This window comes from Marmota marmota, unplaced genomic scaffold, assembly GCF_001458135.2.
Source record: "Marmota marmota marmota unplaced genomic scaffold, marMar, whole genome shotgun sequence".
NCBI lineage: Eukaryota > Metazoa > Chordata > Mammalia > Rodentia > Sciuridae > Marmota > Marmota marmota.
Window position 1 is genome coordinate 801,089 of NW_026000242.1, and position 21,219 is coordinate 822,307.

Consider the following 21,219-nt stretch of genomic DNA (forward strand, 5'->3'; position numbering starts at 1 on the left):
CGGCTCTCAGCTTCTCTGCATAGCAGTAGAGGGAGGATGGAACTGGAAGTACCTTCTATTAGGACTTTGTCCAGATGTCTTAGGTTACTGTTCTCCCTGGTTGGAAGAAGTGCTGAGATTTATTTGGGAATTTCAGTCTGCTGGGGTGAAACTCTAAACAGAACTTTGGACCTTTGTTTGGAGTAACTACTCCAGAGTGATTAAATCTTTGCATCCCTAGGGCTAAGTAGAGACTGACCTTGGCTGGGTAACTGGATTTCTAGAGTCCTCTCAGAGTTCTACTCCTAGAGTGAGGTGATAGGTCTCTCTGGATGGATAGTGCACTGCAGATTTAATCTCCTGTAGCTCCACATCACCAAATATGAATTTCTGAGTCTCTGTCTCAAATATAATCATGCCCACCTGACCAATTTTTCCAGATCATTTTCAGTTGGTCATTTACACCACAGAGCTAAAAACTATGTAAGGTTGCACTCTCCTGTCCCCAATATGATCATGCCTGTCTGGCCAATTCCCCTGATCATTTTCATTCAGGTTGCACTCTTCTGAGTCTTTTTCTTTTTTCTTTTCTTTTCTTTTGGTACTGGGAATTGAACCCAGAGGCATTTTACCACTGAGCCACATCCCTAGACCTTTTTATTTTCTATTTTGAGGCAGCATCTCACTAAGTCCTTAGGGCCTCTCTGATTGCTGAGGCTGGCCTTGAACTTGTGATCCTCCTGCCTTGGCCTCCTAAGTCATTGAGATTATAGGTACATCCCACTGCAACTGGCTTGGGCCTCTGTCTTTGATCCAGCTGGATCCACTATTCCCTATAACTGATTTGGGATCATGCTTTGCCAAGTGCACCTTAGGTCACACAGTAAGCACTACTTACTATGGAAATATCTGCTTGGGATTCTCAGGTTCCCATATGAAAAAGATTCAGCATAAAGTCCTCAAGCTGGATCTTTACCTCATTTTTTCAGCTGTGCTGTATACATGTAATAACAATTGTAATGCATTCCACTGCCATTTTTTAATCAATTAAAAAAAGAAGTTGAGAAACACCAAGTGCATTTTAAACCACAGCTCTCTGAGCAGTTTTTGCATCAACTTGGTACAGACTGCCTTCCACAGGGTTTGTGTACCAAATTTGTCCCGTGTTTCTCTCTCTCTTTGTGTCGCCCCCTTTCTTTGCATTACTGCCACTCCATTCACTACACCAGAATCTCTGGGCTTCTCTAAAACTCTGACAAATACTGATTTATAATGGTTTTCTTCAAATACCCACGTTGGTCCCTCTGTGGGGGGAGATAAGGGCTGGAGTTTCCTAGTCTGTCATCCTATAGACATCATCATTCATTTTTATAGCTGCCTGAGATTTTAGCAATCTGGTAGCTATTTAGCATAATTTCTTTTTTTATTGATTTTATTATTTTTTAAATACACAATGACAGTGGAATGCATTACAATCCTTATTACACATATAGAGAACAATTTTTCATATTTCTATATATAAAGTATGTTCACGTCAATTTATGTGGTTATACATGTACATTTTTTTACATTACAATTCTTAATACACATATATACCACAATTTTTCATATCTCTGTTTGTAGATAAGGTATGTTGACACCCAATTCAAGTCTTCATACACGTACTTTGTATAATGATGCCCATCACATTCCACCATTCTTGCTAATCCCCTTCCCCGTCCCCTTCCCTCCCACCCTTCTTTCCTATCTAGAATTAATCTAATCCTCCCATGCTCTCCCTTCCTACCCCACTATGAGTCATCTGCCTCATATCAGAGAAAACCTTTGGCATTTGTTTTTCTGGGATTGGCTGACTTCAGTTAGCATTTTCTCCTCCACTGCCATCCATTTACCTGCAAATGCCATGATTTTGTTCTTTTTTAATGCTGAGTAATATTCCACTGTGTATAAATGCCACATTTTTTTTTATCCATTCATCCACTGAAGGACAACTAGGTTGGCTCCACAGTTTAGCTATTGTGAGTTGTGCTGCTATAAACATGATGTGGCTTTGTCCCTGTAGTATGCTGTTTTTAAGTCCTTTGGGTATAGTCTGAGAAGAGGAATAGCTGGGTCAAATGGTGTTTTCATTCCCAGATTTCCAAGGAATCTCCATACTGCTTTCCAAATTGGCTGCACCAATTTGTCGTCCCACCAACAATGTATGAGTGTAACTTTTCTCCCATATCTTTGCCAACACTTGTTGTTGTTTGTCTTCATAATAGCTGCCATTCTGACTGGAGTGAGATGATATCTTAGAGTAGTTTTGATTTGCATTTCTCTGATTGCTAGAAATGATGAGCATTTTTTCATATATTTGTTGACTGATTTTTATATTCTCTTCTCAGAAGTGTCTATTCAGGTCCTTGGCCCATTTATTGATTGGGTTATTTGTTTTTTTTGTGCTTAGCTTTTTGAGTTCTTTATATACCCTAGAGATTAGTGCTCTATCTGATGTGTGAGGGGTAAAATTTTGCTTCCAGGATGTAGGCTGTCTGTTCACCTCACAGATTGTTTCTTTTGCTGAGAAAAAAAAACATTTTAGTTTGAATCCATCCCATTTATTTATTCTTGTTTTTAATTCTTGTGCTAGAGGAGTCTTATTAAGGAAGTTGGGGACTAATCCCATATGATACAGATTAGGGTATACTTTTTCTTCTATTAGACGCAGAGTCTCTGGTTTAATTCCTAGGTCCTTGATCCATTTTGACTTAAGTTTTGTGCATGGTGAGAGATAGGGGTTCAATTTCATTTTGTTGCATATGGATTTCCAGTTTTCCCAGAACCATTTGTTGAAGATGCTATCTTTTCTCCAGTGCATGTTTTTGGCATCTTTGTCTAATATAGTTGTAATTTTGTGGGTTAGTCTCTATGTCCTCTATTCAGTACCATTGGTCTGCTGGCCTGTTTTGGTGCCAATACCATCCTGTTTTTGTTACTATTGACTATTTAGCATAATTTCTGATTTGTTTCTTAGATTCTAGTAATTCTGAGACTATTACAGCACAATCAGTAAACCATTCTTTACATATATATATATATATATATATATACACATATACATACACATACATACCTTACTTAGGTAACAAATAAAGATAAATTTTGATGTCAATGAAGGAAAGATAAGCAGCACTCAACAATAGCATTTAAACACACCAATACATGATCTTCTTTAGGAGAATAATCAGATTTCAGAAAAGGGTCCAGAAGGATATATACTTCACATACTTCAATATAGATTCTCAATTTGGGCAACATTCCAATGAATAATTTAATGCTATAGAGTAATTTCTAAGGCAATTCAGATAACCAATAGATATTTCAGTTTCTCCTAACCCATTTACATGGGTTAGCCAATTAAGTAGATGTTTTTTAAAGGGGGACCATTTTTAAAAGATAGAAATGATATTAACTCCCCCTCGAACTGATCATTGTTTTAAAATAAAATATTGTCACATAGGAGTGTTATTTCTCAGGATGACCTACAGACATAAACTTACATGACATTGAACAATTCTTTGGGGATCCATTTCTTGTTTCTTCTCTTGTTTTTATGAGAAAAGTCTTTGGGGTACATTAGAATAGCAAAATATCCCCTGGTTAAGGAAATTATTTATTATAGTTCACAGAAGTCCATTTTAATTGAGATTTGTGTTAGTTAGGATTCATTGAAGGAAAGAGAAATGATTCTAGGAATTTTAAGCAAGAAGAATTAAAGGAGATTAAGTACTTACAAAAATCACCAGCTACACTTAGGAAATGGATTCCAGACAGGGACTCCAGAATTGACTTCTAAGAGTATACAAAGTTGACCCAATAGAGCTGTTAAAGATAGAAAGTTTTGTTCACAGTACCCACTCTAGTATTTAACCCTCTTGGGTACACTTTAGTTCCTGAAAATCAGAGCAAGGCAGGGTCCTCACTGATTCCCTTTTCCCATATTAACAGTGTTTAGCTTTTATTAAATTCATCATCCTCTTACTTATGGAGGCTAGATAAAGAAATCCTAGAATGTTTGGAAATTTTTCTCCAGATAATTCTGATCAATGTAAAATTATTCTTTATCTTTTTTTATAATGAAATATATACCCTTTTATTATATGAACCCCTACAATTAGCATAAAGAGGATAAAAACATACAAATAAAAGTACCCAATTTGACATGACTTTACATTTCTTAACTTCAACCTTTTAAATATTCACCTTATATTTTATTGAATATCTATTAAACTAATACTATTAGAAATCTACTTCATGCTCCAGAGTGTGCAAAATATTTCAGGAGAACCGTACCTAGAAAGGTGTGGGGTCAAATTCGTGTCAATAGCAGAACAAATAAATATATGTATATAAGTTGTTACTGTGATGTATTACATAACAGTCAAGTGAATGAACAGATCTATATGTGTCAGTATAGATCATCAAAACAACATCAGAAGGGCAAGTAAATAGCAAAAATGTTATGGGCCAGGTTATATGGGCAATGACCAAGCAGATTCCATTTTACCCTGAGACTCCATGTCATATAAGAAATGCTTCTCCCATGGAAACACTCCACCTCTGTAGCTATCAATAGTTGCTTAGCATAGCATGTTTAGCAACACAAAATGGCAATTCTTATACAATGTAAAATTGTTCTCTTTTCGGTTCCCATTTTTCTTGGGCAATGTACCTTGACAGAGATTGATTGTCTAGATGTTAGTAACCATTCTCTAACTTGTACTCAACTAAGGTCATTTTGACCCACTTCCCTTCTGCTTGCTTGCTGCTATGCCAACCTGGAAAGTCCCAAGGGAAATACCAATGTGCCCCTTGCATTGTTTCACTGACTGCCCAATTCAGCTTCTGTACCCCTGCCTGCTTGCAGCTACATCAACCTGGATGTGGTTTTTGCAGTTTTTGTCTTTAAAGACCCTGAAATGCTCAGGCTCAAGGCTGTTCCTTGCAGAGACAGTTATGGGTACTGTGGGGAGCAGTCTCCAGCCGGCTGGCTAAATAAAAACTCTCCGATTCGGACAAAACGGACTGGACCTGGTAGGTTTTCTGAGCGCTCTGCCCCATAACAAAAGGATATGTTATTTATATAAACTTAAAACCAAACAAAAGTATATACTAGGTATATACAAATTCAGAAAAATTATAAAAACAGATGGGACAAATACATACCAACTTCAGGATTGTGTTTCCCCTTAGAGAGAAAGAAGGAAGAAGAATGTAATAGTCTGCCTATGGTAGGGAGAAGATACCCAAAGGCTGCATATTTCAAGAAAAATATGAGTATATTTATGTGAATGAAGTGTAACTTGTGCCATCGTGAAACAAATAAAATCTTGATTTTTTAAAAAAAGATAATAATATCTTAATGAAATGGATAAAAAAAGAGAATGATATAGGTTCATAACAGTTCAGTGTGATTTTAATGAGCTTTAAGTTCAGCATTTGTTGGGGGAGTGTAGAGTAGACAGAGAACTGGAAAAGTAGATACTTTGAGTTTATATAATTGATGTAAATGAGAAAAGAATTTTATTTGTTCTACTTGGTAATGATCATCATATGCGTTTTCAAATTTGTCTTAATCACCTGGGTGCAAAATGTACACAATGCATTCTCTTAAAAGTCCTATGAAACCCATTTTATAGATGAGAAAATTGAAGTTCAGAAAATTTAAGTAACTTATCCAAGTTGATGAAAGTATATGATAACTAATATATGACCAAATTTTCAAGGCCTAAATACGGTGAGTTTTGTCATTAGAGCTGATCACATATATATTATTATGGTTTTGATATTAAATGTCCCCCAAAAGTTTATGTGTGATACAATGCAACAAAGTTAGAAGTAAAATAATTGGGTTATGAGAGTTAACCTAATCAGTACATCAATCCCTTTATAGGGATTAACTGGATGGTAACTATAGGCAGATAGGGTGTGGCTGAAAGAAATGGGTCATTGGGTGCATGCCTTTGGGTATATATTTTGTATGTGTTGAGTGAATATTCTCTCTCTCTCTCTCTCTCTCGAAATCCTAGAATCTCTATCTCTATATCTCTCTCTGATTCCTGCTGTGATGTCCTGAGCCACTTTCCTCTGCCACACTCTTCTGCCAGTATGTTCTGCTTTACCTCAAGCCCCAAGGAATGGAGCCAACTGCCTATGGACTGAGAACTCTGAATCCATGAACCCCAAAATAAACTCTTTCTGCTCTAAATTTTTTTTAGTCAGCAAAAGAAAAACTGACTAAAACTTATACACTTAATTTTTATTATTTCATTACATGGTCAAGATAACCAAGGCCTCATTAAGTCACTCACAAATTTAAGAGAATTCGGCCAGGGTTGTGTCTCAGTAGTAGAGCACTCGCCTAGTACATACGAGGCCCTGGGTTCCATCCTCAGCACCACATAAAAATAAATAAATAAAATAAAGGTATTGTGTCCAACTACAACTTAAAAATAAATATTTTTTTAAATTAAGAGAATTTTCCAAAGTTTGAATTCAATAACAAATTTTCTTCTATTCTTATTACCCAAGAAATAGCTCAGCCTTTTGTTTGAAAAAGTGTAGTTGTCACTCTATAACAAATCTCAAATCTCCAACATCTCATCCTCTAAATCCTTGAAGGACTAATTACTTTGCTATTTTTAGTAAGCTTTGTCCAAATTGTTTCCTTTTGAGATTTATCTTCAAAGCAACTTTAAGTCAATTTTAATTGGATGTGGAAAAAATAACTATGCAAAGTTGTAGTCACTTCTCTTTCAACACCATTAAGGAGTTTTACTTGGTATTACTTGAAGCAAAAGGACCCCTTGGTGCAAGAACCCTTCTATGTGTGCTCCACTGATCATAACAGGATTTGTGTAGTTTGAGTGCACATTCTTCAAGCAGATCCAGGAAAGGAGCCTATGAAATGCAGCATTGGAATAGGTAGAGGAGCCAACTAATCAAACTCTCATCTCAAATAAATTTGTATGCCTAAAACTTAGTCTTAATCCTGAATTAGAACTTTAATCATTGGGATTGAGGTGTTCTCTTTATTATGTTCTTTAAGCCATATGGATTTCAGCTACTGAAAAATAATTGTGCACAGCTATAAAATTTTTATTTACTGATAGGAGATATGGATGTGACCTCTCCGTCTCTTTAGTTGTTGGTTTCTACATAGATCAACACTTGAGCACACCAAGTACAGGAGGACGTTTTGCAGAGACCTTATTTTCATCTTTTAAGTACCCAGAAAATTAGCCTACAACTTTCTATTTCATTAGGGGCCGAAGCACCAAGCTTCCAGCTTTCAGAAAACTTTAAAGTATTCACTAATTTCATGTGAAGATCAAGTTTTACATGCAGAGGAATAACTGGTGATCTATTATAATTGAGAGAGCACAAGACAAACATCCCCATCCCAAAACAGTGTGTGTATACACACACACACACACACACACATATATACACACACACACACACACATATATATATACACACACACTTGAAGTGTTTATATGTAAATACCTGTAAAATATTTATATTTTTTTAAATTATATTAATCATGTTATTTTACAATTACTTAAAATAAAGAATATCATATAAGGGTTGTAGCACTACTGGGAGCAATTGGAAAGATCCAAAGGTAAAGTTTAAATTTCTGTTGTCTCCAGCGTCAACTCTGTTTATGCTCTGAGTCTGTAAGCCCACTGAATTTAATTAAATTAAGCATACATATTGTCCAAACTGTATGCTTTGTTCTTGCTACCTTTAAGCAGAATGTACTTATGTAATAACTATGACATACATATATTTTAAACAGTAATTTTATAATCTTCATAATCTCATTTCCCTATTGAAAAACTAAAAAAAAAAAAAACAGTTTTGTGATTTGCTACTTTAAAACTAAAAGGCTCACTTGGTTTTTTGTTTTGTTTTGTTTTGTTCTGGGGTAAAACCTGTGGGTGCTCTTCTACCACTGAGCTGTATCTCCAGCCCTTTTTGTTTTTGTTTTGAGAAAGAGTCTAAGTTGCCCAGGATGGCCTAAAATTTACGATCATCTTGCTTCCAACCTCCTGAGTCACTGGCTACAGGCATGTGCTCTCATACCCAGCCTTCACTTCCCTTCTTCATGTGAAAATATTCATCCTTAAGTGCCCAATTAAATGTCACCAATCTCTTTATGAAATACTATGAAGTATTTCATGCTGTCCCCAAACAAACTGTGTACATTTCTTTACTCTGCCCCCATAAGACTTTGGTTTTACTCTTATTATGGCCTTTATTGAGTTCTGATGAAAAATTTATCATTTGCATAGATCTAATACTTATTACACTATGGGCTCCTACACTATTCAACTTTGTATCTTCAATACCTAGTAGAACCTGGCACACAGCAGGTGTTATGTCTTACCTTTATAGGGATATTTAGCTAGCCCCTAAAAAGAGTAATCTCTGCAAACCCACGGGGATATTGGAGTGCAAGACAGCCATCTGTAATTGTAATGAGAATTCAAAGGCCTAGATTTATTGCTGCTCTAGGGCATTTTAAAGTCAGTTGTATCACCACATGAGAAAGTTGACAATATTTTTAGTTTAGAAAACAAGGCTTCACATAGCTGAGCTCTTCTGTATCTTCATCTTCCGTTTAACTCATTCCTTTACCCTAATCATACGCAAACCTGTTCTATATTTTTCTTCCTTTCTAAAACAGTATTCTTCAAACTTTAAGATAATAAGAACCCAAAGAAATTGTTAAAAATCTATATTCCTGGATCTTAACCCTAGAGAATGATTGTATATTTATGGGTAGAAGTAAGAAATCAGCATTTCTAAGAAACAAACTGGGCAATTCTGATGCAGGTTTTCCACACTCTCAGGAAAAAAAATCAATAACACTTGATTAATAAGATGCTAATTTTATACAAACTTCAAGACACTAGGAGTATATCTAAAGAGAGGAAAGCGAAACCAAGTAATGGTCTTACAAATAGCACAGGACGGCTTTAACATGAGAAGGACACTAACTCAGAGATTACAAGGTTAGCACACATCACTCAGCCAGAGAGAGAGGTCCAAATGTAAGTGGTCTCCGAGGATGAAGGGATCAAAAAAGGGTCTGATAAGCACAAGTTTAGGGTGAGCCCTGCCGGGAGAGCTCCACCTTCTAGAAGGGTTTTAATAATCCATCAGACTTAGGGTAAGAAGCAAAATTCCATGAGGGAATACTTACTGGAGATTATTAAAATAGGCAGGTACTTCTGTGATTCCAGATCTATAAAGAATTGGTGATTATAAATAAATCATGGTTGATACTTCATCTTTGTATCCAGACAGAATGATGTCCCTTTCTATGTAATATAATTTATGTAGCCTGTGACAGAACATAGAGGACAAGGACAAACAAGTTTCTATGATCTAATGAGGGTAAGGTATCCATCTCCTGAGAGTGGAGAAGGCATATTAGGTCATAATCTCTACCTGTCATTGCTCTGGAAGAAAATCTGGAAAATGTTTTCTCTTTTTCAAGATCAAATCTTCAAACTACTCAATTAATTACTCTGTGAAAAACTCCTATCATCAACTGACAAATGAAGTAAGGTAACAAATAGAATTTGATATTAAATTTGTTTTATTGTTGCTCTGAGGCAACTGCACAGTTAGTTGTATTACTCACGTAAGATAACTCTCATATAAGACAATAGTTTTAGGTTAAAAGTGCAGGCGCTGAAATCAGAATAAAATTATAATCAATAATTCCACTACTTACTAATGTGAGTACTTTCTCCTTGTCTGTAGAATGGAGAAAATAATAATGCCTGCTTGTGTAGTTGCTAAGTGATTTAACCAAGAAAGAATGCAATATACAAATCAGTATCCACAACCTGCTCCCCAGTGGGTTCAAGGTTCATAGTTATACATACTATGATTGTAAGTTTGTGCTGTAGTCAGAAACCAGAGTCAGAAACTTGGTTCTACCTGAGTTTGTTTCGTGTGTGTGTGTGTTTTACTTAAAACTGCTATATTCCATCTTGTTCAGTTGTAGACAATAATAGTAGCTACCTAATTGTGTAAGTCATGTTGATTGAATAAAAATGTGTGTGAGTCCCTCATAGTTCTAACTCCCTTCACTGATCCTCATTTTGTCAAGAAGTATTTTTAACGCAAAATGCATGTAAACAAGAATGCATTTCCAACAAGAATACAAACAGCATATAATTGTGGGACGTTTGGTAAATTGTCCTACTTATTAAGTAACCTGATCAAAAAGATTATTTTGAGGTTCAAAATGACAAAATTTAAACATGTATGTACAGGGATGATATTGCTATTATCTAGATTTATATGAGATACAGCTAGTCAATTGAGGAAGGTCTTTGGGAACTTGTGATTATTCGGGTTAAACTCTTAAAGGAATGCTGGATTTCAGACTCTAGTGTATATATCTTATAATAACCAGAAAATGATACTGGCAGCTAGACTTTATAAGTTACTTTTAATAATATTTATCCCATACTTTGGAAATAGCCACAGTAGCACTGTTACCCTACAATACAGCTCAAGCAAACTTCTTGGAGTGTCATTAAGGTATTTCTTTGATTTTAGACATACAGACTCCAGCAAAATGAAGTTTTATTATTAGCTAGCTACTTAAGTCCCAGGACTTATTTCTGCCAAAACTGATACTGAGAGAACTTGCCCTGAGTCCTCTCTCTTCATCATCGAAGAAGGATTCCTGACCTCAGTCAATATTCTCTGTTAAAGTGATTTTAGGCACAATGAGAAAATGTGTGGTTCTCATCTTTTTTTTTAAGAGAGAGGGAGAGAAAGAGAGAGAGAGAGAGAGAGAGAGAGAATTTTAATATTTATTTTTTAGTTATCGGCGGACACAACATCTTTGTTTGTATGTGGTGCTGAGGATCGAACCTGGGCTGCACGCATGCCAGGCAAGCGCGCTACCGCTTGAGCCACATCCCCAGCCCCGGTTCTCATCTTTAACATTAGTATTATGTACTAATAGATGATACTGGATTAAACTTTGTCACAACTCTCAATACTTCATTCCTTGTCAAATAGTAATTGATGATGACTTTCATTTTTTTTTCTCCTAGAATATTTGACAACATTTTCCCTAATTGATAGGCAAGAATTATACAATTCTGAGTATTTAGTGCAAGATGTAAGAAAAGGATCTTGGAACCAAGATGTCTTGTGAAACCCAATCCTTCAAAACATGTAGATAAATTTCACAAGACGCCCAAAACTCCAAGGACAAAATAAATTTATCTCCAAAGTAAGGCAGAAAGTTGAGGAGGCAAGTTGATACATCCTATCTTTTTTGGTAACATTCCTGCTTTCTCTCTGTTTTATGCTGCATGAATGTTAGAAGAGTTGCATTTGAGATTAGTACATTTTACACCAGAAGGAGAGATTTCTTATAACCTACAAAAGTCTGGGAGTGGAGAAAAATAACACTTATTAATGGAATTAGAGCTTTGTACTGTCCAAATCTATATGGTTTCCCAGTTGATTAATGAAGATAAAATCTCCAAGGACAGCAAAGCCCAAATTTTTTAAATGTTATTTTATGTTATGCCAAGACATATTAATGCCATAAATACTGAAACAGTTCTTGGTATAAGCAAAACTTTTCTCATGGTACATTTCCTCTGCAACTTCTTCCCTGATCCCTCTATTCCAGCAGATTCCTCCAAGGACATACTATCTAGGAATGTGGTTCTCTGCTTAAGTCAAACAATGGAAATAGCAAGTGTGTTAGAGTCCCAGAGGCTGCCTAGGAAACTGCCTTTACTGCTGCTCCCTTTTTGCTCATTGAAGAGTCACTTAAACTTCCTTAGTCATCCTTTTCTTACTTGAGAATAATAAAACCTAATGTTAAGGGTAGCTAAGAGGGGATACTGCACATAAATTTCCAAATACAAAACTGGTGTTCAATACCATCCATGTGATTTATTACTAACTGCCTGCTATCATAATTGGTTTGTTTTTGTAAACCACTTAGACAGAAATATGAATCAATACATTACCAGAATATAAGACAAAATTAAGTATTCTGTATAATTTTATTGATTGATAAAATGATGATTGATAGCTATAGACCATTTTATAAAGTTGTGTTTCATTTCTCTAGCAGGTGACTGGAGATGAGCTCTGGAAACTGGACTCAGGTAACAGGATTTGTCCTACTGGGCTTTCCCAGTAACCACATCCTGCAGATGCTTTTGTTTCTGGGGTTGATGGTGACATACACTGTAACAGTCACAGGCAACCTGCTAATCATAGTGCTCAGCTGGATGGACCACCGCCTGCACACACAGATGTACTTCTTCCTGAGGAACCTCTCCTTCCTGGAGCTGCTGCTGGTGTCTGTTGTGGTTCCCAAGATGCTTGACATCATCCTCACAGGGGATCACACCATCTCATTTGCCAGCTGCATGATCCAGTCCTATCTCTACTTCCTCCTAGGCACTACCGACTTCTTCCTATTAGCAGTCATGTCTCTGGATCGCTACTTGGCAATCTGCCGACCTCTCCACTATGAGACTCTGATGAGTGGTTATGTCTGTTCCCAGTTGGTGCTGGCTTCCTGGTTAGCTGGGTTCCTCTGGGTACTTTGCCCCACCATCCTCAAGGTCAGCCTCCCTTTCTGTGGCCCCAACAGGATTGACCACTTTTTCTGTGACAGTTGGCCCTTGCTGAGGCTCTCTTGTGGGGACACCTCCCTGCTGGAGCTGATGGCTTTCCTGCTCTCTTCATTGTTGTTACTGGGCTCTCTGACCTTGACCTCGGTTTCCTAAGCCTTTATCCTTGCCACTGTCCTCAGGGCCCCCACAGCTGCCGAGAAAAGAAAAGCATTCTCCACCTGTGCCTCACACCTTACGGTGGTGGTTATCTTCTATGGCAGTTCCATCTTTCTCTACATCCGTTTGTCAGAGGCTCAGTCCATGCTGTTCAACAAAGGTGTCTCTGTCCTGAATTGTATCATCACACCTCTCCTGAACCCATTTATCTTCAGCCTCCGCAATGACAAGGTGAAGCAGGTGCTGAGAGATGCCCTGAGGTGGCACTGGTCCACTGTTTCCAGGAAACTATGTGGGTCACAAGTAAAAGGAAATATCCCTATTAAATTGGGAAATTAAATATATATTGGAAATATTTTTAATGTGCTAGAATTTTTTAAAAAGACTCAGGCAATGCCCTACAACTTTCTCAGCTAGTCTGAATGAATATGCAATAAGAAATATCAGAGTTAACTCTCATCATTCTGCCTGTAGTTCTTCTAATGTCTCCACACCCCCAAAGAGAAGCCAAACCCAATTGGCCAAAATTTTAGAATTCTGATTAGGACACATTCCTTCTGAGGTGGAATATTTGAATTTGAGAGCATTCAGCAGTGTGTGGCCTCAATGCAGAGAGGCAGATCCTTTTCCACGTGTATGCTGAAGGGCCCCATCACTGCTTCAGTCCCACAAATCACACTTTCAACCAGGGTAGGCTAAACATGGAAATTGCAACTTAGAGTTTAGAGGTAAGAGGCCTGGTAAGGACTCCTTCTCCTAGAACAGGGGCTACAAACAAGACCACCAGAACCTCTGATTTGAGAAAGCCAGTTCTGGCTGCAGTGATAAGTGGTTCTTTAATTTTGGTAGAAATAAGCCAGATGAAGAAAGGAGCCACCAGTGTTTCCTGCAGCACAAGCTGTAGGTACAAAGACTCAGAGGGCCTCAAGTATATTTAGGAAACTCAAAGTACAGTATGATCACATATGAGGCAAACTGAAGAAAAACACAGGGATGGAAAGGTGAGCAGATCTAGTCAACGCAGCTCTGTTAATATTAAGAAGCTCCAATGAGTAAGAATGGTACAGCCATTTGCTGGCCCTGTGCGTCTCCAGAACCCTAAATTAGATAAGAGAAATTGTTTTGGGCTCTAGTAATCTATGATTTTGTATGATCTGAAAGAATTATAGATTATATCTAGGTCTCTTAAAACACACTTCACTAATAGATCATAGTAACAAGCACAACACTAGCATTATACTTAAGAATACAATTTTCTTTCTTGTTTTTCCTTGTCTTCCTCATGTGTAAAATAAAGGAACTGAATAACATAACTTTTAATATTTGGGGGGATCACATATCTTTTTTAATATCTTTATTTTATTTATTTTTATGTGGTGCTAAGGATGGAACCCAGCACCTCGCACCTGCTAGGCAAACGCTCTACCACTGAGCCACAACTCCAGCCCCTCACATATCTGTTTTGAGAATTTCATGAAATTTATAACCTCTTTCCTCCCCAAAATATTATATAGAGACCTAAAACTTAGCAAAGGATTTCAAGTTGTTTATGGAACACTTAAACTCATTTATGGAACCCTAAGTTAGATAAGAGAAATTATGTTTGGCTCTGGAAATCTGTAATTCTATATGATTTTTAAAAGAGTGCAGATTATATCTAGGTCTGTTCAAACACACTTCACTTTTAGATTCTGATAATAAGTGCCATCATTAGTATTATATTAGTGGTAATATGGATGGATGAATAGAAGATAGGTAGGTAGATAGGTAGGTAGACAGATAGATAGATAATATATAAAAATATATATGGATAGGGAGAGAGAGAGAAAGATATAGACTCTGACACTATACATATTAAGTATGAGAAACTGAGGCTAAGTTAGTATATTTTATTGTATACTGAAGGAAAAACTATAAATTTCACCACACCTAAAGCAAGTTAATTGAAGAACTATAACACTCTGAACATAGTTAGCTTTTAAGTTGCATGTGCCAAGGACATGAACAAATAGCCTGTTCCAGATTCATCTACAGTCTTAAATTCCAATCATTATCAGTGCCCATTGGGCCACCTGATCCATATTGATCTATTTTAGGAGGACTCTAGGTAATTATTTTTATAGGAACAATAATAGGAAGGTAACAGCCTTTTGGACATTGATCTGCCATTTTTGGTGTACAAATTAAATCAAGTAATCTTGGAAAATCAGATTTCATTTTCAGAATAAAGAAAGGATAAACAAACTACTCTGTGTCAAGCAGCTTTAAAATCCTATCATTTCTGTAATGGTTTTGGTTGGTTCAATAAGAAATATATATTTTTTTAAAAAAATCTTATCATTTCAATGATTATAACTCTATTTATATTTTTCAGCATCCTAAGTTTCATTGCAAACTGAAAGAAGTTAAATAAACTTTTAGTTCAAACAGGCACTAACACTGAAGAAAAGTCATTTTGTTCAATTTCTAATAATCTCTGTGCTTTTCTCCTATTCTATTCAGACACATTGATTGTATAGTCTATAAGAACTATTTGGTAGTCCAAAAGGAAAATACTTTGGGCATAATAAATCAAAGCATTTAAATTGCCTCTTTAAATCAGGTATCCATTAAGATTTATATTCCAAAAATTTTACCATAAGGTACATAAAGAGAGAACAGGACCAAAGAAGACATCAATAATTTTTGAGACTTGCAATTTATATCAAGAAAATAGTCATGAAATTTGTGTGTTGGCTAAGAAAGACAGGATTTTCTTCTTCCTTTTAATGTCACTTTAACACACAAGTGTCAAGGCCTGAATAACTTACTAGAACATATATTTTTACCTAAAGAAGATCATGGTAAAACAAGAAGAGAAAGGATAATGATAAAAAGAAATAAAGGAATAAAGGGATAGGGGAGTGGATGATTAGAGATCTTCTTGGTGCTCCTTTACTGCCTCTGGGGTGGCACTGAGGAGAATGCCAAGGTCAGGAGGCCTTCTCTTGCACCACAGAAAGACATCTTGAATGAACTCACCCCACAGGCTGTCCACCAAATGAGCTGATATGTGGTATAATTAAAGTCATCTAAGAGAAACAGGATGGTGAGGAAAAGGAAGGGCCACTCTGGGTCTCTATGAGACACAGATAGAATACATGACTGACTGTACCTGCCCGCAGGCAGAGTAAAAATGTAGTCTGAACCACATCAGTGGAGTTATCATGGGGGTCACAGTGACAGGGGGTAAGATGATTGCACCCTATAGAATGAAAACCGTGACCAGGAAATGATGGAGAAAGTCAAGGGACTCATCATTGGTCTTAACCCAAAGCAAAGCATAGATGAGACTGTTGGAACTGGAGCATCACCAGGCCCTGACCAAACAGAGAAACCCAACTTCAGGCCTTGTCAGTGAGCATCCAGGGCCAATACAAGAGACAGAACTATTCTCAGGTCTAGTTGTGAATCCAAAAGGCAGCTCAGGCCAGAAGGCAGATGGCAGAATCCTAAAGCCTGATTTATTTTGTAAAGAAAATGATCATCTACTTAAAAGAACTATGTGATTTTATATACAGAAGTAAGTGTACTAGATGTGCCTAATTTTCCTCAATTCCCCAGCCAAGTAATCCTTGTAAAGAAAATAATATCAGTTATTAAAAATAAAGAAACTACATTTTACTTGCACACATGATTTTATCTAAGTAAATATGTGGCCCTACTACAAGTTCATGCCATGAGAACTCTGACTTAGGTATTGTAACTCTAAAATTCCCTTTCCACTAATGTGCACTCTCTTTAACAGATGAAGTATTTACTCTGTCATGTCCTTTCCTTTAATATCCCAACTCCCTTTTCTCTAATCCTAGGCCTTTTCTATTTGGACACTGACCCATGCTCTAGTCCTTGTATCTAAACATTTCTTTTCAGCTGGCTGTATTGTGGGAAGCAACTTTGCTTATAGTGACTTATTAAAACATAAGTGAAGAACAATGACATCATGCAAAGATGACAGATTTATTAACTTGAATGTCATGTTCTTCCTATCCCACATCCATGAAGGGTATCACTGATTGATTATAATCAGTCAAAAAGTTAAATAAGCAAAACCTTGCTTGTTTTATTTTTACAAAGATTCTTATGTATGAATATGGGGATAAATGGGTACAAACCTCACAATTCAGGTGAGACTTGATTGACAAACTTTGTCATAGCATATATAGCAATCTGAATCAAGGAGAGAATAAGATATTAGAAAAGGATATAGAGATGATGAAAGAAGTCTATAATCATTTTTCTATCACTTGTTAAGCTAAAGTAGAGACCTCTGTCTATTTAAGAACCAGAGGATGAAATACTGCCAAAGCAGTAATCTGTGATTCTGCAAAGCTTAAAAGGTAACTGAATTTAAGAATAAGTGTTTTGAGCAAGGGTACAGAAAAAACTACTCACCCATACAAATCTTCTGGATGTTTGTCCCCTCAAGAAAATTACACCTTAATTCTCTACATCTCCTTCTCCAATTCCACATTCTTCATGTGTCCAGTTCTCCATGAATTATCTGCCCATATTCCAATTTCCAATCTGCCTGACTCTCACAACCACATTTGACCTAGTCCAATTTAAAATTCCAATTCTTACCCATGATGTGAGTCTAATCAACAAAAATTCACAAAGAGATACTGACTTTTAGGAGCATGAAGAAGATTAGATATTATCTAGAATTTGGGCTTCAAAGTTATGTAGACATACGTATATTGGGTTCCAGAAATGAGCTCCGTGGCCTTCAATAAGTTATTTAAATGTCTCTAACCCACAATTGACTCATCTTTTAAAATGAGGATGATACCTACCTCATAAAAATGTTAGAGTTAAAATAAATAATAAATATAAATCACTTGATGTAATTCCTGACATAGTAAGCTCTTAGCAAATGCTGTTTAGATGAGGAGGAGGAAGACTATGATAATAACTGCAATGATGATAGCAACAATGACTTTGAGAAACTTTGAGGAAAAAATTAATTTGAATAATTTTCTTCTTCTTCATTGACAGACATTTAGTCAGTCTCTTGAAATCAGGACTCAGGATCCCACTTTTATTTTAACCTTCATATCCCATCCTGTCTCCAGGAAGATGACAAGTGTTTTGAGCTCTTCAAATATGTTTTGTGTCCAAGAAGTGGTATCAAGAAAGACCCCAGGTTTACCACCTCCATGCATACTGCAGCCGGAAATTTCTTGGCAAGGCCAACATGCTCATCTTGGAAGGTGCTCTCTGAACCATATGGTACTTCTGTTTGGAACTTGAGACTTTTTTAGACAGCATCCCATGTTCTAGATTGGTTAAAAGTTATGTCTCCAGAAATTGTGATTCTAAACAATGGACAAGCAATAGGGAAGGAGCTTTATCTACTGTATGGGTTTTCTCAAGCAAGTTAGTACAGCGAAGCATTTCTCAGATTCTCCAAACCTGTCTCTGCTAACCTTGGGGGTCAATGCTGTGGGGGACCAATAAAATTCTTCTGCCTCTTCCACAGTTTCTTCATGGCCATAATCACTTCTTTGTTTCTCAGGGTATAAATGGCAGGGTTCAACATAGGAGTGACCATTGTGTACAGCACAGAGACTGCTTTGTCCATGGGGAATGTCCGAAAAGGCCTTGCATAGATATAGATGCAAGGCACAAAGATCAAGGTCACCACAGCAATGTGAGAGGCACAGGTAGACAGAGCCTTGCTGCGATCCTCCCGAGAGTGGCTTCGGAGCATCACTAGCAATGCTGTGTAGGATCCCAGCAGCACCAAAAAACACATTAGGGTGACCAAACCATTGTTCGACACCATCAGAAGCTCTAAAACAAAGGTGTCAGTGCAGGCCAATTTGATCAGCTGAGGCACATCACAATAAAAGTTGTCCAGCTTGTCAGGCCCACAGAAGGGCAGCTGGATAGTCAGTGCAACCTGTACAATGGAGTGGATGAAGCCCCCCACCCAGGAGGCTGCCATGAAGAGCCCACACACCGTCTGGTTCATAATGAGCGTGTAGCGCAGGGGCTGGGAAATGGCCACATAGCGGTCATATGCCATGACAGTCAGCAGGAAGATCTTGATGCCTCCGATGAAGTGGAAGAAGAAAAGCTGAGTCAGGCAGGCAGAGAAGGAAATGGTGAGGTTTTCTGAGAGCAAGTCGACCAGCATCCTGGGTGCTGTGATAGAGGAGTAGCAAAAGTCCAAGAAAGAAAGATTGCCTAAGAGAAAATACATGGTTGTGTGCAGGCGTGGATCAGAGGTCACTATGGCCACAATGAGGAGATTTCCAGTGACAGTCATAAAATACACAGCTGCGAAGAAAATGAAGAAGAAGAACCTAAGCTCCCATACCTGAGAAAGCCCCAGTAGAACAAATGCCGTCACCTGGGAATGATTTGATGGATTCATCTTCGTGGTGTGAACCTATTGAAGAAAATGGACATATTCATCCAGGTATCTGCAACCTTCCCTGAAATAATATTCTCCAGCCCATCTTAGCAATTATCAACTGTTTCATTCCATAGGAAGAATGTTGTGAGTTGTGCTATTGGACACCATGCATGTGAAAGAGAAAGACTCCTTTCTTGTGACTCTAGAAAAGCCCAGGGAAACTCTAAGTTCCTGGTAAAATCTAAAAATAGAGGGAACTAAAATATTAAGCTCCTCCAAAATGTTTGAGTACCAATGTAGTTTTAGAAACATAACCCAAAGAATACTTTCTTACTTATATGGGAAGCAAGAAGAGGAAGCTTTAAATATTCATTGAAATTTAAAACTCACCATCCCAAGATAGTGCTACATGCTCTAAGAATACTCAGAAATTAACCTTACAAGATATGTCTAAGATCTATGTGAGAACAATCTAAACTTCTATAAATTTATGTATTGACTTACTCAAATGTCATGTTTTAAATAAAAGTAAACCATGAATTCTATATATATTATTTTTTAATTGTTTCAATCTCTCCAATAAATTCATTTATCGACTTTATTAAGGTATAATTGACAATGAATAATTGCTTACATTTCAGGAGTAAAATTTGCAATAGGCATACACTGTGAAGCATTGATCATGATCAAACCAACTAATACATTCATCATCTCAAGCCCTTATCATTTTTTATGTTTATGGTTAGAGCACGTCATATCTGCCCTTCCAGCAAATTTTAACTGTACAATATAATATTGTTAACCCTATTCATGTGATTGAATTAGCTCTCTATAATTTATGTATTTACATTTCTGAAACTGTACCTCTCGATCAGCATCTACCCATATGCTCCTCTCCAGCCCCTGGTAAGCACTCTTATCTGTTCCTATGACTACAACATTTTTAGATTCAACATAGAAGATAACTTATGCAAAACTTATCTTTCTGCATCTGGCTTATTTCACTTAGTGTAATATCCTCCAGTTTCCTCTATGTTGTCACAAATGGCAAAATTTTCTTCTTTTTTAAAGCTGAATATTTGATTATATATATATGCATAATATTCTGTTACACCCACACACCACATTTTCCTTATCTATTTATCCACTAATGGACATTTAGACTGCCTCCATACTTAATTCCATACTTGAGCTGAAATTAACATGACTAAGAGTTGCTTTTTTGACAAAAAGTAAAAATTAACTAGACTAAGAAAAAAGAGGACAAAATCAGAAACAAAGGAGGAAACATTCCAATGGATGTCTCAAAAATGCAAAGGACTATAAGGCACTATTATGAATAACTACAAAACAACTGAATAATTTAAAAGAAATTGATAAATTCCTAAAACATACAATCTTAAAAATTGAATCAAAAAGAAAGACTGAACATCTCAATAACAAGGAGAATGAAAAAATAAAAATCTCCCAATGATGAAACCCCCAGGAACAGATGGCTTAACTGATGAATTAAACTTAAACTCAAAGAATAATTAATACCAAGCCCTCCTAAACTATTCCAAAAAACAAGAAAAGGAATATTTCCAAACTCATTCTACGAGACCAGCATTACCCTGATGCCAAAGCCAGACAATGACACTATAGCTAATATCTCTGATTAACAGAGATGCAAAAATTCTCAATAAAATACTAGCAAACAGAATTTAACAGCACATTAAAGATCACACACTATGATCAAGATGACTGTATTGTATACTTAGTTTGACATAATTTTCATAATCTACAATAATTTACTTTTAATTTTCCTTGTAATGAGAATTTATTTACTTTGTCCCTTAACAAATAAGGTTGCACTTATCCTATTTTATTCATCTTTATCCACATCTCTTAGAATTTCTTTATGTCAGATACTCAAGAATGAAACTGCTGTGTCAAAAAGTGTGCTTGGGCCAGGGTTGTGGCTCAGTGGTAGAACGCTTCCTCTGGGTTTAA

The 21,219-nt window shown here is 36.7% G+C and overlaps 2 protein-coding genes across 2 annotated transcripts; one reads left to right on the forward strand and one right to left on the reverse strand.

Moving 5' to 3' along the window:
* Nucleotides 1-4,763: 4,763 nt before the first annotated feature.
* LOC107145657 (olfactory receptor 6T1) lies at nt 4,764-13,422 on the forward strand. Its single transcript, XM_015489650.2, is given in 2 exon segments — nt 4,764-5,055; nt 12,155-13,422. A coding segment is annotated over 1 exon segment (996 nt). The 5' UTR covers nt 4,764-5,055; nt 12,155-12,167; the 3' UTR covers nt 13,164-13,422.
* Nucleotides 13,423-17,864: 4,442 nt separating this feature from the next.
* On the reverse strand, nt 17,865-19,577 carry LOC107145968 (olfactory receptor 4D5). The gene has a single exon (XM_015490029.2). It carries the CDS (start codon nt 19,243-19,245, stop codon nt 18,301-18,303), a length of 945 nt encoding a protein of 314 aa, XP_015345515.1. The 5' UTR covers nt 19,246-19,577; the 3' UTR covers nt 17,865-18,300.
* Between the last annotated feature and the right edge of the window lie 1,642 nt (nt 19,578-21,219).

What these genes read in the sequence shown, in the direction of transcription:
- LOC107145968 (XM_015490029.2), bottom strand. Translation starts at nt 19,245, where the DNA reads ATGAATCCATCAAATCATTCCCAGGTGACGGCATTTGTTCTACTGGGG.